At 41.6% G+C, this 18,230-nt stretch overlaps 1 protein-coding gene across 4 annotated transcripts in view; it reads left to right on the top strand.

Moving 5' to 3' along the window:
- The window catches only part of SSBP2 (single stranded DNA binding protein 2), a 330,065-nt gene that overhangs the window by 264,900 nt on the left and 46,935 nt on the right, over positions 1-18,230 (top strand). For all 4 annotated transcript variants that reach the window (XM_082255704.1, XM_082255702.1, XM_082255703.1 and 1 more), the window contains exon 5: positions 7,216-7,305. In XM_082255704.1, coding sequence (XP_082111830.1) covers positions 7,216-7,305 — 90 coding nt within the window. The remainder of the gene's footprint in view (positions 1-7,215; positions 7,306-18,230) is intronic.

Genomic DNA, 18,230 nt, shown 5'->3' with positions numbered 1-18,230 from the left:
GAAAGCGCTGTGCAAACTGGAAGCACTGGAAGTCAGCGGCTACAAATACTGTAGCTGCTGACTTTTAATAAAAGGACGCGTAACTGTCCATGGATCTTGTGATGTCCTCACCCAAGCTGATTCTTCAATTGGCGTTGGGTGCAGGCGCCAACATCTGTAGTAAGGGAAACATGAAGTGAATTATTGTGGCTTCACAGCCTGTTTCATACTGCGAATACGCAAGTCGAGCTGCGTCTTGTGAATGGTTTTGTTGTCTTCTGTGACCGGCGATGTGTCCCAGGACGACTGCAGGGGCTCGGTTTGCGGCACATCTGACTGGAAGTGGCAGTGGGTACCTGTCAAAACCAGTTACCCGCCTTCCCCCAAAAAGTGTGGCAGTGGATTTGGGGAAGGTTCAAACATGCGGAGCTTTGCCTTTTTGGATGGAGCTCCGCTTTAAGTACCTCAAATACATAAAACATAAATAAAATGTGTAGACTCCCTTCAGTGTCTTACAACTATTCTTTCACTTGGTCACCAAGTTCTTTTAGTGACAATAAGAATTATTATGGAGGATGGTGGTCATATATAATAACCAATAGATATAGGTAACATGATTAAATTTATACGTTTTGTCTTTGCTGATTTTATGAAACTCATTGTACAATTAAACTCTATATTTTTTTATATGCTTATTTATAAAATGCATATACTATATTTTATTTTTTTTGTAACTAGGTTGCATGTGCTGACACTTAAAATCTCAGAGTTCTATGTTTAGAGTTGATTACTTATTTTGGGAGGCCTGTACTGTAACTATACTTATACGGGTCTCCACACTTATTTTTAGCATATAAGTAGTAATACCAGGTAATGCAAGGACTACTGATGCCCTAAATTCATACATTTGTTTAGACCAGGGTTTCCCAACCAGGGCTTTATGGAACCCTAGGGTTCCTCCAAAGGTTGCTAGGGGTTCCTTGAGCAATGAGTAATTTCTGCCTCTCACATAAGTTCCCACTGACACCATTGATCTTTTTTTAGCTATCTGGAAGGGGGTCATTCCTCCCAATGGCCACATGTGTGAGGAGCATTCTTCCCATTGCCTATCACACAAATAAATAATAAATTGTAGGTACAGTAACTTTTAGCAGGGGTTCCCTGGGGCCAAAAGGGTATTTTAAGAGTCCCTCTGTGTTAAAAAGGTTGAGAAAGGCTGGCTTAGACAGTATGCAGCTAGTCAGGATGTTTGATCCTGTTTTCTCTGATCCTCCCTTCTTATACTATCCCCAATCTATGTGCTGATAGAACAGAGCATTGGAGGCACTCTGCACCTGCTCAGTTTGGTGTGTATTGCTTTTTTTTTTTTTTTTTTTGGGAGAGTGCATGTGATCAGCACGGGGCCAATCAGCACTGTCTAGACAAAGGCAAGGGTCATGCAGCCTCATAGGACAATCAGAGGAGAATGAAAACTCTTCCTACAAGCTTTACTCAGTGCTCGGCCAGACACTGATAGAAGTCAGAAGACTACTATATACTGCTGATGAGAAAAGATATTTAGCAGTTTATAGTTGCTAAAATAATTGCATTTCCATGTTCTGTGTACTGTGGGAGACCGGATATAGTCAATGCAGGGTCCTGGGTTTAATAACACTTTAACCCCTGCCTCGCCACTATTTAGCAAGCCTTAGCCCTCCGCACGCAGTGCCAGCTAATAGAGGCTTGATCCTTCTGACTTTTCCTCTACACAGCATAAGCCCACGTGTGCTTGAGAAAATCCCTGGAGGGATCAGTGATTCCGATTTGTCTTCCAAGTAAGCTCTCTCAGGAATGCAGACATCCTTGGTGAAATACTGCGAAGGGAGACTTAAAATGGTTAATGCTGCACAGAGTTTTCAACGGAATGCTCCGTGTATTTTTCATATGAAGGATCTATTTACCTGGCTGTATTCTTACACATAATGATATAAAAACTGGAGCTTTATTCTTTCAGGAGGAGAATCAAATATAGGAAAATTTATCTTTTATAGGTTCATTTGTATTTTTGTTTTTCCCAACAGATTTTAAATACCCAGGTTTATTCAGGATTATAAGCAATCATTTAATTTGATTCTGATTTTAAAACGAAATTCCATGCAAACCGCTAAATGCATATTTTAAAATACATATACGTGCTTGCCAAATATTTGTAATGTTTGGCCAGATTTGTAGTTTGGGTGCCCAATAAGGCTCCTTTCACACGGCCGCTCAGTGTGAAAGGTCCGCTGCGGGACTTTTTTTTTTCCACGGAGCGGATGACATTTCTGTCATCCGCTCCGTGTGCCCGCATATCATCCCATCCGTTTGCGGATGATATGCGGACATAATGTAAGTCTATGGCACTGCGGATGTCAGCGGATGACACCGCTGACATCCGATTTTCCTTCCTTTCCGTTTTTTACACGGAAGGAAAAATGGGGTTCTGTTCCATTCGTAAAAACGGAACAGAACTGACAGGAGGAAAATCGGGTGTCAGCGGATGGTATTCCGCTGACACCCGCAGTGCCATTCACTTACATTATGTCTGCAAATCATCCGCAAACGGATTGGATGATTTGCGGACACACGGAGCGGCTGTGTGAAAGGACCCTAACACAGGCCAGGTCTCATATGCAAATGGCGACTTTAAATAAGCTGCACCAAAAAAATACATTTCTAAAAAAATCGAACTTTTTATTCACATACAGTACATTTTGTATATGAGAGTTCTCCCATGTTTAGGGACTGATCTGCTCCTATATCCATGGTACCGTGGCCTTCATCACTCTGTCCCAGGTCCGAGACCCAATCCTACAGATGAAAAAAAGACAAAAGGAAGAAAAGTTTTGTTTACTGAAAACACAGATGAAATCTCTACTTCCTCCAATTTTTGTGACATTGTTTTAGTTTAGAGGACTGTCAGGAAATGTCACTAACACTTCTGTAACTTTCCCATTCATAATCTCGGATGTGACAGCAGGACATGTGGCTGTAAAGTGATGACATTTGCAAGATCATGCATCCTTTTTTTTTTTCTATAACAGAAAGTAGGACAGACAGTCGGCTTTTTTTAGATAAAAAATGTTTGGCGGAAAAAGGTCCTTGATGCCCATAACAACCAATCAGATTATTTTTTCAAATCGACAAAGAAAACCTGTCAGCTCAGTTTTGATGGTTATTGATTGACCTGTAAATAAATGAGGCAAAGTGTTGTTACTCCATCAAATCTAACATTTTGGTGTTTGGTATTTGTACACTTTTTTGGCATTTTGGACATTTAAACTGTTACTAAACCCACAACGGTAAAATCAGTCTGTATATGCAGAAAAGCATGCTTGTTATACTCACTGTGGAACCTAAGGGGTTAGTCCTCTGCATTGTGTAAAAAAAAGCTGTTTGATCCTCTCTTCTCTGATCCTCCCCTTCTTCTACTGTCTCCAATCTATCTGCTGATAGAACAGAGCCTTGGGGGCACTCTGCACAGGCTCAGTTTAATGTGTATTGCTAGAGAGTTTTTTTTTTTCTTGGGAGAGTGCATGTGATCAGCAGAGGGCCAATCAGCACTGTCCAGACAGAGGGTCAGGGGTCCTACAGCCTCAAGGGGGCGAATGAAATGCCTGCTACAAGCTTTACCCAGACACTGATAGAAGTCACAAGACTGCTACGTATATACTGCTGATGAGAAAAAGTATTGAGCAGTTTATATTTACTAAAATAATTGCATTTTCATGTTCTGTGTACTGTGAGAGACCGGATATAGTCAATGCAGGGTCTTGGGTTTAGTAACACTTCAATGGCAAAATCAATACAAAAACAACAATTAATGGACTTATGAATTCATCAAAAAATCATTAAAGTGGTACTAAACCCAGGACCTTGCATTGACTATATCTGGTCTCCCACAGTACACAGAACATGGAAATGCAAATATTTTAGTAAATATAAACGGCTAAATACCTTTTCTCATCAGCAGTATATTTTTATTTTTTATTTTATTTATTTCAGGTTCTTATATAGCGCTGTCAATTTACGCAGTGCTTTACATATACATTGTACATTCACATCAGTCCCTGCCCTCAAGGAGCTTACAATCCAAGATCCCTAACTCACATACATACACAGTAGGGCCAATTTTTTTTTTTTTATACAGGATCCAATTAACCTACCAGCATGTCTTTGGAGTGTGGGAGGAAACCGGAGTACCCGGAGGAAACCCACGCAGGCACAGGGAGAACATGCAAACTCCAGGCAGGTAGTGTCGTGGTTGGGATTTAAACCAGCGACCCTCTTGCTGCTAGGTGAATGTGCTAACCACTACACCACTGTGCCGTGGTATAGCAGTGTTGTGACTTCTATCAGTTTCTGGCCAAGCACTGGTTAAAGCCTGTAGGAACTTTCATTCTCCTCTGACTGTCCTATGAGGCTGCATGACACTTGTCCCTCTGTCTGGACAGTGCTAATTGACCCTGTGCTGATCACATGCACCCTCCCAAAAATAAAAAAATTCTAGCAATACACATCAAACTGAGAATGTGCAGAATGTCCCCAAGGCGCTGTACTATTAGCAGATAGATTGGGGACTAGAGAAGAAGGGGAAGATAAGAGAAGACAGGATGAAACAGCCTTTTTACACAATGCAGAGGATTAACCCCTTAGGTTCCACAGTGAGTATAGCTTTACTGCATATACAGACTGATTTTACTGTTGTGGGTTTAGTAACACTTTAAGTGTATTTTAAAAGTAATTATTGTAAGTTCTATTTATTGGTATCAGCCTCTTGTAACGCCAGCAGAGCTTTGAATGGTTGAGGGAGGCCAATACTAGAAGCCAATCAGGTGTGCTAAAGTACTCGTATGCTGACTGGAGAAAAGGGGGCAGGGATGCTTCTTCTCCTTCATTGTCCAATCACAGGCTTGGGGCAGCAAAGTAAACTAGTTAAGTCGTGTTGCTTAACTACAGTAAAGAAAAGTTAGGTCGCCAATATGGCTCTGCTGTCTGGCATGCTGTCTAACACTCAGGACTGGAAGGACAGAAACAGAAAACTTCTGACAGATAGAACAGATCCCATAAATCCATAAACACCTACCTGATCCATGTCACCACTCCAGCACTGTCCCCAGCTCTAGCTCCACTCTCTTCACCTCCTGCTTTCAAAAGAGGAACTGATGACAGCTGAGCCATGGGCTCCTGCTGCTGTCAATCAAACTCTTGTGAGGAGAGCGCAGGGGAGTGGCTTATCAGCACTACATGTGTCTATGGACACACACAGCCCAGCTCAGGACCCAATGAAAGTGTGTATGGACAGATGCATCCTTTGCACATGAAGGAGGGAGAAGTGGACATTGCTGACGGGGACTGCCAGAATGGGAGGAAAGCAAACTATCTGCAATATCATTGCATGAAGTCATATGACTGAGGATAAACTTAACTAGTTAAAAAGGGTCTACATAGCAGTTATTACCCATATAAGAATTTAAATAGTCTCCTGTACAGCTGTTGCATACTGTTGAAATATTCCTGGCAAGTCATCAGGGGAGAAAAATCAATTGTTGCCCTACCCTATGTGTCAATGGACCTTCATCTTCCCAATGACTTGTAGTTATGAGCAAGGAAAAAACAAAGAGAGGGGAATTTATCAAAACTGGAGCAGCCAGAATCTGGAGCACCTGTGCATGGCAGCCAATCGTCTTCTTTCTTTTATTTTCAAACCTTAAGTGAACAAGCTGAAGATAGAAGCTGATTGGTTGCCATGTACAGGTACTCCAGATTCGGACTGCTCCAGTTTTGATAAATTCCACCCAGAGTAATGCATCATTGACTGCTCTCCTGTGCCAAGGATGCAAGGTAGAAGCATGCATAAGATTGAAGTCAGTCCATCATAAGAAAAGAATGGGGTCTAACATTGCTGACCTTTCTTTTGAGAATTGCTTTGGCTGAATTTCTGTCCCCAAACAAGTTTAGATCTGGATCTGAGACTCAAAGGTATTGAAACCAGACACAGCCCGGCAACTAGCATTTTCAAAAGAAGCTACTGTAAGATTGTATTAACATGCCTTATTATATTTCATATATATTTCAGCTTATGCCCATTTGTCAATGGAATGTGGTCCCTTGCATTTACATAGTAACGAGCCAGACTAACACTCATTCATACAACCCTGGACATCAGACAGCTGTATTTTGCATTTAGACGACATGTTAAACACCTTTCCATTCATTCATTTGAACACTTGACAGTTGGATATTTTGCATATAGATGACATCAACACCTGAACTCATTGACACTTACTTACATGTTAACACATCAGACAAGCTGATCACAGACAGAGCGACTCGTCCCACAAAACACAGATTCAGATACAAGAACACCTCATATTGACACAGATGCATAGCGAAAACAAAAGCCTTTTCATGTACTGTTCTGTGAGATATGTGCTATTGTTAATTTGACTGATTAATTGTAACCAGTTTGGAGCAGTTTTTCACGCTCAAAACTGGTCTTAAATATGAGCGAAACTTGTAATAAAATCAGTTGTGTCTGCGCTAAGTTTGAGTGCTATGTGTCGTCACACCTCCTGGCCGGATGAGGGAAAATTCACTATCTAGGGGGGGTTAGCAACTGAAGGGCCGTATATCATCGTGTAATTGCCTCCTGACGAGAATTGAGCTAACAGCTACTGATGGCAATCACTATACTTTCACCATGACAGAGTCGTGAGCTTATCCTTGTTCTACAGCAATAACATGCATTGCCTTAGTGCAGGATACTTTAAATAGTATTTAAAACTTAGAAATGGCAATCAGGAAACACAAAAGCATGCTCTAAAAATGACCTTAGGAGATTAGGTATTTGATTATTTGTTTAATTCATTTATACGGTGTACAATCCCAAATACGAGACTACCTGCGTAAATTGGCAGCACTATAGAAGTACCTATAATAAATAAATAAATACAGCCATTCACATCAATGCTTCCCCCAAAGGAGCTCACAGTGTATTGTCACTACCACGTTCGGTCATCTGTAGAAATGCATACGTTTGGGTGGAAGCCAATTAACCTGGTCTTGATGTTTCTGTCATTCATTTTCTGAGTGCACTAGAGTATAGATGAAAATGTTGCTGCCTGCATTTTACACTGAATTGTTTTTGTAAACCTAACCTCCAGTGACAGGTCTGTAGATAAACCCGGCTAATGGCAGCGTTTTGCTTTCTTACAGAGTGCTGCGGCTGCGCCCAGTCCCGTACTAGGAAATATGCCCCCAGGGGATGGAATGCCAGTGGGCCCGGTTCCTCCTGGATTCTTTCAGGTATGCACAGACTAAACATCAACACGTACAGAATGTGAACTGAACATCACATCAGTTATCAGCCGTTTGCTGTGCTTTGTATTGTTACAAGTCTGTAAATTATATATATTTTTAGTATATTATTTTCATCTGTTTTAGAATTCCTGTATGGCACTCAGCTTGACATCTGATCCATTCAAGTTTAAATTTCAGAAGGACAGCATGTTTCTTACTCATGATAGAAGCCAACCATAATAAAGGCATAAAATTAGGTCAAACATTTCAAGAGAGATTATATTCTGACAATAGCTAATGTTATGCTACCGCTTTGGATGTATGTACATTTCCTTAGGTGTTCTGACCTGCATGGAGCTAGCTAATCAGGACTTATGTAAGTCCGTTTTAGTTATGGTCTTTACTTCTGACGAATAACTTGCTGAATATGTATCTCAGTGACTGCTGCTGTAGATGCCCATCAATTATTGTGCACAGCCTGTATTAAAGTGGTTGTACACCTCTGATATGAAAACTGCACATAGCATGTCCTTCTGTAGTGTGTACTTGCCATGATCCAATGCATGGATTTTATGTGATAGACCAACACAAAGTGGCACATAAATGTGAAGTGGAAGGAAAATTATAAATGGTTTTCAACATTTTTTACAAATAAATATCCGAAAAGTGTGGCATGCATTTGTATTCAGCCCCCTTTACTCTGATACCCCTAACTAAAATCTGGTGGAGCCAATTGCTTTCGAGAGTCTCCGAATTAGTAAATAGAGTCCACCTGTGGGTAATTTAATCTCAGTATAAATACAGCTGTTCTGTGAAGCCATCAGAGGTTTGTTAGAGAACCTTAGTGAGCAAACAGCATCATGAAAGCCAAGGAACACACCAGACAGGTCAGGGATAAAGTTGTGGAGAAGTTTAAAACAGGGTTAGGTTATAAAAAAAAAAATATCCCAAGCTTTGAATATCTCACGGAGCACTGTTCAATTCATCATCTGAAAATGGAAGTATGGCACAACTGCAAACCTACAAAGACATGGCCATCCACCTAAAGTGATACGCCAGGCAAGGAGAAGATTATTCAGAGAAGCAGCCAAGAGGCCCATGGTAACTCTGGAGGGGCTTTATGGAAGAGTGGCAAAGCCATTGTTTAAAGAAAGTGATAGGATGACCCATTTCCTGTTTGCGAGCCATGTGGAGGACACAGCAAAAATGTGGAAGAAGGTGCTCTGGTCAGATGAGTCCAAAACTGAACTTTTTGGCCTAAAAGCAAAACACTGTGTGTGGCGGAAAACGAACACTGCACATCACCCTGAACACACCATCCCCTCCATGAAACATATAGTGGTGGCAGCATCATGTTCTGGGGATGCTTTTCTTCAGCAGGGACAGGGAAGCTGGTCAGAGTTGATGGGAAGATGGATGGAGCCAAATACAGGGCGATCTTGAAAGAAAACCTGTTAGAGTCTGTAAAAGACTTGAGAATGGGGCGGAGGTTCATCTTCCTGTAGGACAACGACCCTAAACATACAGCCAAAGCTACAATGGAATGGTTTACATCAAAGCATGTTCATGTGTTAGAATGGCCCAGTCAAAGTCCAGACCTAAATCCAATTGAGAATCTGTGGCAAGACTTGAAAATTGCTGTTCACAGATGCTCTACATCCAATCTGACAGAGCTTAAGCTATTTTGCAAAGAATGGGCAAAAATGTCACTCTAGATGTGCAAAGCTGGTAGAGACATCCCCAAAAAGACTTGCAGCTGTAATTGCAGTGAAAGTGATAGTTCTACAAAGTATTGACTCAGAGGGGCTGAATACAAATGTATACTACACTTTTCACATATTTATTTCTAGACAAAATCTGAAAACCATTTTTTATCATTTTCCTTCCACTTCACAATTATGTGCCACTTTGTGTTGGTCTATCACATAAAATCGCAATAAAATACATTTGGCATTGTATGTGTAGTGCTTGCAGTGATTGACCTGCTTTATGACCACCCTAACATCTTAGCTCTAGGGGAGGATCTGCAAATCCGAACTTTGATCCTTCCCTTCAACCGAGATTACGTGACCAAATGCATAGAATTCTGGTCATGTGAGCAGCAGTGGAGCTCACCTGGAAAAGCGATTTCTTAGGAAAGGCATTTCAGGACTTTCATCTACTGTATACTTGGCTGTTCTTCAAGCAGATCTTGTGGAATTGTTGACACTAAAATAAAGTGCTAAAAGCGTGCCCTGGCCAAATTGTCTTGTAAGAGACGTGGGAGGAGCTGCTGCAGTTTCTATACATGCAAGAGATATTAATGTGTGCACTTTTAGAAATAGCGTAATTTTACAATCATATTATTATGCGTTTCCATTTTTCGGGCAGGTGCCAATTTAATAGATGCATAACTAGGAGGAGGTATACACAGCATCTGAAGCTGAGCAAAAGTTGTGTAGCAGTAGCTATCGTTATAGGTGACTGAAATTTGATGGTTTATACAGGGAGTGTAATATTCAGCTTATAGGACTGTACTCTGTAATTTACCAACATGAGCAGTTACTTAATTTTTCTGGTACTCATGCCATTTTTTGTCCTTTTCTGTACATAAAAATACAATATGTCTGTAAAATATAGTATCTTAATATACTCACATTTTGTGTAGTGAGTAGAAGTTCTGTTAGTACAAAGAGAAAATATGCAGAGGTTGGCATTCAGGAAAAATCCAATGAAGAAAAACAAGTGTTGCATACAGGGATTGTTGTCCACAACACAAAAAGACGAAAAAGGCAGGATTTGTAAAATAATTTGTATTTGGAATTTAATGATATGAGATTAAAATTTTCATTCTGATGAAGCAGGAAGTAGAGCTTGTAGACAAACATTGCCAAACAAATCAATCTGTGCAGTTTGAAATTTTTATCAGTGTTTTATTTTTTATTTTATTTTATAAGGACCAGTCATTCAAATTTGCTTGTACATTTCACAGATCAGTAATGCAGGAGAGGGAAGAAGTAGGAAGCTGCAGAGTCAAAACAACACCAACGAGAAGCGAGGGTGAAAGACTGCAGAGACACAGGGATTTGTTTGCTAAAGGCAAATAAACTGTTCACTTTGCAAGTGCAGTTGCACTCTGCAAGGGAATTATCCCCAGTATTTACTGGATGAGGTGAAGCTCATCTGATTTCTGTCATCCAATCATGTACAAGGAAAAATGCTGTTTCATGAAGCTTCAAGGAAAATTCTCTTGCAGAGTGCAACTTTACTTGCAAAGTGTTTTTGCATTTAGTAAGTCAAACTCGGAGTCGTATAGGAGAAAGGAGGGGGTGAGAGACTGCAGAGACAGTGACACAGGAAAAAGAGAGGGGGGGGTGAGAGACTGCAGAGACAGTGACACAGGTGAGAGGAGGGGGGTGAGAGGCTGCAGAGACAGTGACACAGGAAAGAGAGAGGGGGGGGTGAGAGACTGCAGAGACAGTGACACAGGAGAGAGGAGGGGGTGAGAGGCTGCAGAGACAGTGACACAGGAAAGAGAGAGGGGGGGGGGTGAGACTGCCAAGACAGTGACACAGGAGAGAGGGGGGGTGAGAGACTGCAGAGACAGTGACACAGGAAAGAGAGAGGGGGGGTGAGAGACTGCAGAGACAGTGACATAGGAGAGAGGAGGGGGTGAGAGGCTGCAGAGACAGTGACACAGGAGAGAGGAGGGGGTGAGAGGCTGCAGAGACAGTGACACAGGAGAGGGGGGGTTGAGAGGCTGCAGAGACAGTGACACAGGAGAGAGGAGGGCGTGAGAGGCTGCAGAGACAGTGACACAGGAGAGAGGAGGGGGGTTGAGAGGCTGCAGAGACAGTGACACAGGAGAGAGGAGGGGGTGAGAGGCTGCAGAGACAGTGACACAGGAGAGAGGAGGGGGTTGAAAGGCTGCAGAGACAGTGACACAGGAGAGAGGAGGGGGTGAGAGGCTGCAGAGACAGTGACACAGGAGAGAGGAGGGGTGAGAGGCTGTAGAGACAGTGACACAGGAGAGGGGGGGGAGAGGCTGCAGAGACAGTGACACAGGAGGGGGGGTGAGAGGCTGCAGAGACAGTGACACAGGAGACCGGTTCCAAAAAAATAAATGTGCATTTATTTATTTAGGTGAACTTATCCCTTAAGGGCTCATGTATACAGGGATTGTTTTTCTGCGTTTACATTTCAGGTGCAAGTCAGCAGGTTTCAGTTAACTTTGAATTATTTTAAAGTGTGCCTTCCGCACTATCGGGAGTTGTTGAAACTGTAAACTTAAAGCGGCCAGGGATTTGATGTTGCACCAGGGCTTATGTAAAGGTATATGCAGGCCTTGCTGGGTGCTTGCACTATACCACAATAATGTGTTCAGTAGAAAAGGAAAGGGAACCTTTTTTCTTAAAATTTTTTATTTGAGAAGTAGAGTATCCAATATACCAAACAAAAAGAAAAGCATCATTAGAAAGCATACAAACACTTGCATCACAACCATGTGTTGAATGCATCAGTTCCACCAAGACAATAAGGGTAAAGATTACTGTAGGAACAGGCTAGTTAAGAAGTTGGGTGTAAAAACAAAATACAAATCTGTGTATAGACTCACTCACACTGCTAGGGTAAGGAGAGTAGTAGCCGTGAGGTTGAGCACATAAAGAGCTCTGTAACTTAAGGCTCCTTTCACATGTAGGCGTTTTTGGGCTTTTTTCTGCTCACTGATCAGCTCTCAAAACGCCCAACAAGACAAATCCCATTCATTGCAAAGACCCCTGTTCACATCTGAGCGTTTTGACGCCCTAAGGAAAACGCCCAACGCTCAAAAAAGTACTTGAGCTTCTTTTTGGGCAGATCACAGGCGTTTTGTCCCATAGACCTCAATGTAAAGTGATATTTGGCGTTTCACAGGCGTTTTACAAGCGTTTAGTTGCTCCTGATCAGCTCAAACAGCACAACTCTCCACCCCCTTGGCATGCCTCTGCTGTGAGCACATTTTCCTGAAACATGGAGAACAGCAGTTAGGCAGTTTAGGTGACCAGACCCTGCCATACCAAGGTGACCGTAGCCTGCTGCCATACACCAGGGTGACCGTAATGTAGTTTAGGTGAACTGACTCTGCTATGCCAGGGTGACCGAACTCAAGGTGACTGTGAACTGACTCTACTATGCCAGGGTGACCAAACTCTTCCATGCCAAGGTGACCGTAATGTAGTTTAGGTGAACTGACTCTGCTATGCCAGGGTGACCGAACTCAAGGTGACTGTGAGCTGACTCTACTATGCCAGGGTGACGAAACTCTTCCATGCCAAGGTGACTGTAACGAAGTTTAGGTGAACTGACTCTACTATGCCAGGGTGACCAAACTCTTCCATGCCAAGGTGACCGTAATGTAGTTTAGGGTAAATTGACTCTGCTATGCCAAGGTGACTGTAATGTAGATATATATATGGAATCAAAAAACACCATTTTGAAGCCCTAAAACCCAATAAATGCCCCTAAAAAGTGCATAGGGTTCTGGATCATGCCCCAGGGACTATGAATCAGGCAAAAAAAAGTTCTTAAAAATTGTCGTTTTTGATAGAGAGCCAATTATTGAAAAAATAAAAAAAAAAGATTTCTTTGGATTTGGTGTCTGGGGGGTCTAAAAAGTGTACCTGTGAAGTTTCAGCTCTGTAGCATGTCCAGAACCATAAAAAAAAAAAAGATCATGCAGAAGAGGAGGTCCCTGGGAGGTCCAATGCAGAGGAGGAGGTCCCTGGGAGGTTCCTTTGCAAATGTTGTAAAAAAAAAACACTCTGCTTTTCCATTGGTCACCAAAAACACCTGTTAAAAACGCCCAAAAAAACGCCTGTAAAACGCTTGCAAACGCTTGCAAAAACGCCTGAAAAACGATAAACAAACGCCTGAAAAACGCCAACGCCTACATGTGAACGGAGCCTAAAGGTAATAGGAACTTCTATCTGTGCAATCTGAAGTTCTAATGTTCTTCACCTATACACCAATCCTATGCACGACTCATTCTCTCTAGTTCTCAGACTTTCCATTACTATTAACGTGTTTAAATAGTTCCTCAAATCTTACTTCTTCAAAGTTGGCTTCCTGTTTTCCTCTTTCATAATCAGTCATCACCAGCTCCATCACCTCTGCCCACAGCCGTCTCTTATACCCATTCAGTCTAGTGTGTCTCTGCCTCTTGGCTTGTAATCATGTTAGAGCATGGCACCATTCTCCTCCCGTAATTTTCCTCTACTTCTGTCTGGAGGTGGTAGTATTTAGTATACGGCAAAGCATAATATGTTGGTGCTTTAAGGCGAGAATAACATGTTTTCTTGGGAAAAAGTCTTAAAAACTAAAGAGGAGCTCTACAGTAACCAGTGAGAATCCTTTTATTAAAATCCTTTTATTGTATCAGATGGTCAAAAATGAAAGCTAATTATTCAACATGAGTAACAGCACCAAATTTGCACCAGTTTTATTTAAACCAAAAATGTGTTAGTATTGAATTGAGTAAAGTAGTGTTACAATTCCTGTCAAGTTTTTGTTGACGTCTATGCCCCTACAGGGAGTTGTAGGAAAGCCGGAATAGGCCCCATGCACACTGGACGTTATAAAAGTTTTTCAGCTTTTTTTTTTTTTTTTTAAGAAAAACTATACTCCCACAAAAACGTATGGCCTAACCACTTCCAGACCGCCCGCCGCAGTTTTACGTCGGTATTTTGAGGTTAAGTACTAGTGTTACGGTAGCAGATAGTTGCCATAACCATGGTATTTTCTTACACGGCCGGCAGTCCTCTTTTACATATAAGTGGTCCCAGCAGCGGATTGGCTGCAGGATCACTTTTATGGGCGGTGGAGAGGTGCCCTCCTGCCGCTTTCCGGTCGTTTTCCCCGCTTACCAGAGCCGTCAGTAGCGGGGAAAACTATCCGGTCCATTGCAGTCCCAGGCAGGAAGTCGAGGGAGGGCAAGATGGCCCTAGAGGACCTGAGCAATGTCCTAAGTCGCTTCCACCCAACAGCCTTTTTTTTGCTTTTAAGAGTAGATGTGACCCCAGATCTCACATTAAAGAGGACTTGGTCCTGCTTTTTTCTATTATAAGGGATGTTTACATTCCTTGTAAAAGGAATAAAAGTGATCGAAAAAAAATTTTTTTAAAGGGACAGTGTAAAAATAAATTATAAGGTAAAATGACTAAGAAAAAAAACAGTATCGGGCCCACATATAACTTTTGCGCAAACCAATTAATATACCCTTTTTGGGATTTTTTTTTTTTTACCAAAAATATGTAGCAGAATACAAATTAGCTTAAACTGATAAAAATTAGATTTTTAAAAAAAAATTATTGGGAATGTTTTAAAAGCAGAAAGTAGAAAAAAATGGTGATTTTTTTTCAAAATTTACGCTCTTTTTTTGTTTATTGCGCAAAAACGAAAAATCGCAGAGGTGATCAAATACCACCAAAAGAAAGCTCTAATTGTGGGAAAAAAAGGACATCAATTGTATTTGGATACAGCGTCACATGGCCGCGCAATCTTCAGTTAAAGCAATGCAGTGCCGAGTCGCAAAAAAAATAACCTGGTCATTAAGGGGGTAAAACCTTCCAGGGCTAAAGTGGTTAAGGCCTCATGCACACAGGACGTTTTTACAGCTGCTGTTAGGGGCGTCGGACATTTGTTTTTTTACTGCATCTAAACGCCCCTCCATGTTAGCCTATGTGTCCGTGCACACAAACTTTCAGAGGCATTTATAAGCATAAGCCTTTAGGGGCAGTAGAACAAAAACTACAGCCTGTGCGTCCAGGAGCAGAGGCTGATGAGCTGTAAAAACACAAAATGCCAAAACGATGCTCAACGATGTAACAAGCTTTTAGCCGCGTTTGGCGTTTTTAGGCATTTTTACATTGTAGGGAGTGTTTTTACTGAAAAAACATAAAAAAGATACTAACGCCAAAAAACGCCCATAAACTCTATTCAAAAATGCGGCTAATGGTTTTTAACACTGCATTTTTTAAACTGTGTGCATGAGTCCTTAGATGTACTTTAAGGCCTGGTTCACACTAGGGAAACTTGTCTTAGGCGCCTGACAAGTCGCGCTCCATTCAGTGCAATGGAACTGTTCTAATCCGAGCAACTCAAGATGCTCCGACATAGAAAATGTTTCCTGCACTACTTTGGGTGCATTGACTTCTATTAGAGAAGTCATTTGCAAGCCACGCTGAAGTCGCGCTGCACGGGGCGGCTTCAGAGTCGGGCAACTTTGAAGCCGCCCCAGTGTGAACCGAGCCTTAATCGACAAGGCACCCTTGACCAATGCACTTTCTATGCTTCTTGTCATTATTCAAAGTGTATTGAACATGTTTTCTTTAAGGAAGGTAGTTGGTGAAGGGTAAAGTGAACCTGTCATATAGGAAGCAGGGTCAGAGTGTTAGGTAATTCATAAATCACTTCTGCTTTGCCCATTTTGACAGCTATAGCCATCTTGGGGAAAGGCAAACATGGCCTAGAGCGCCACCAACTGGAGAAGGTGCCAGAGGGGAGTGAAAACGGCATCTTTCTAATAAAGTTTATCATTATGTGACTAGAGTTCAAGAATGAGCTGAAATAGTTCATATTGAAAGTTTTCAGGCGTGGAGTGACTTGTATGCATTTTATTCCGGTTCTTCCAATATCATTATAAAGATGAATTTGACACCCAGCCCAGATTATAACTAGTACTTAAATATTTAGGTGTCACTGTTAAATCCTGTACTTAGCATGACATGAATTTCAGTTACGAGTGTTTTATGAGCCCATTCAGAGAACAGAGCAATTAACATATCTTCTGCTGCAGACATGATTGACACTCTTTTATTTGATGACAGTTATTTCCGAACTCGCTGTGCTCAGACCTAGGAAGCATCCAAATGACACCTAATCTTAGGTCTGGCTCTGTTCAAGATCCGTTTAACCCTTACACAAGAGATTCCTTTTGTTACATTTTCTCCCCTAACTGGTGATTTTAATAAAATATTATATTATTGTATTTTCTTTGTATTTTGCAAACTTGCGGTCTCCCTACTGAAAACTGATTTTTCACTTTTTGTAGATGCTCGCAGAAGCAATGCATTTTATTTTTTAATGAGTACTTACTGTACTGCTTTCACTCGATCTGACCAGACTAATAGGGATAAACAGTGAGGCACAATCTGTGCTGTTTCTTAGCAGAAAATGTAGAACGCTTGGGTAATTATCAAATATGGCAGAAATATGTGCATATATTATTAAAGGATCAGTCCACCCAGAAGTGATATTTTAGTTTTTGGTAGGTACTGGAGAGGCAAACAACCCTGCAATATCCTACATCTCTCAAGGAACTCTGTTGGCGAGACTGCTATTCTTCTTTTCCTGGGTGTGTAATGCTGTGACCGTTATGACGGGTTCCCACTTTGCCAGTTGGATTTGTTATTGATTCCATATTGAGGAAAATACAAAAGCAAAAGTTGGAACACAGAAAGGTGGGCAAAAACGCCAAAAACTCTAGAAAGCTGGCAGGGGATTTGGTCCAGTAGACTTCACCAGTGGCAAAACTAGTTTTTGGGTGGCTATTAGATTTTTAGGCGTTTTTATTTTATTTTATACCATTAACCTATAATGCTAAGACTATTTAAATGAATGCATTTGGAGAGATAGTAGGGTTGATTTACTAAAACTGGGGAATACTAAATCTGGTGCAGCTCTGCATAGAAACCAATCCACTTCCAGGTTTTTTTTTTGTTAAAGCTTAACTAAACAAGCTGAAGTTAGAAGCTGATTGGCTATCAAAATCTGATGCACAGCTGCATCAGATTTTACACTCTCTAGTGTTAGTACATCAACCCTAGTGTGTGTGTCTATATACACTATATTACCTAAAGTATTGGGACACCTGCCTTTAAACGCACATGAACTTTAATGGCATCCCAGTTGTAGTCCGTAGGGTTCATTATTGAGTTGGCCCACGCTTTGCAGCTATAACAGCTTCAGCTCTTCTGGGAAGGCTGTCCACAAGGTTTAGGAGTGTGTTGAGAAGGCCTAGCTCAGTCTGAGCTCTAATTCATCCCAAAGGTCTTCTATTGGGTTGAGGTCAGAACTCTGTGCAGGCCAGTCAAGTTCCTCCACCCCAAACTCACTCATCGATGTCTTTATGGTCCGTGCTTTGTGCACTGTTGGAAAAGGAAGGGCCAGCCCCAAACTGTTCCTATGAAGTTGGGAGCATGAAATGTGCAAAAATGTCTTGGTATGCTGACCCCTTAAGAGTTCCCTTCACTGGAACTAAGGGGCCGAGCCAAAAGCAAACCCTGAAAAACAAGCCCACACCAAATTCCCCCCTTCACGACATGATTTGGACCAGTGCACAAAGCATTGTCCATAAAGACATGAATGAGCGAGTTTGGGGTGGAGGAACTTGACTTACCTGTACAGTCCTGACCTCAACGCAATAGAACACCTTTGGGATGAATAGAGCGCAGATGCGAGCCAGGCCTTCTCTCCAACATCAGTGCCTGACCTCACAAATAGGCTTCTGGAAGAATGGTCAAACATTCCCATAGACACATTCCTAAACCTTGTGGACAGCCTTCCCAGAAGAGTTGAAGCTGTTATAGCTTCAAGGGATGGGCCAACTCAATATTGAACTCTATGGACTAAGATGTATATGTATATGTATATATATATATATATATATATATATATATATATATATATATATATATATATATATATATAGCTATATGGCAGTGCTTGTGGCAGTGTTGTGAATGGCTTTGCATGTTGTTAATATTTTGAATTCTATTAATTGGGCAATCCGAAGCCAGTGAAAGGATTGGGAAAGAGGGGTCAGTGGACTTTGAGCAGTTGGTAAGGTGGATGAGTCTGGCAACAGCATTCACAATAAATTAAAATGGGGGATACCCTATAAGGGTAGACCAATG

Source organism: Pelophylax lessonae (assembly GCF_965119305.1).
Source record: "Pelophylax lessonae genome assembly, chromosome: 1".
Taxonomy (NCBI): Eukaryota; Metazoa; Chordata; class Amphibia; order Anura; family Ranidae; genus Pelophylax; species Pelophylax lessonae.
This window is presented reverse-complemented; position numbering and strand designations above follow the sequence as displayed.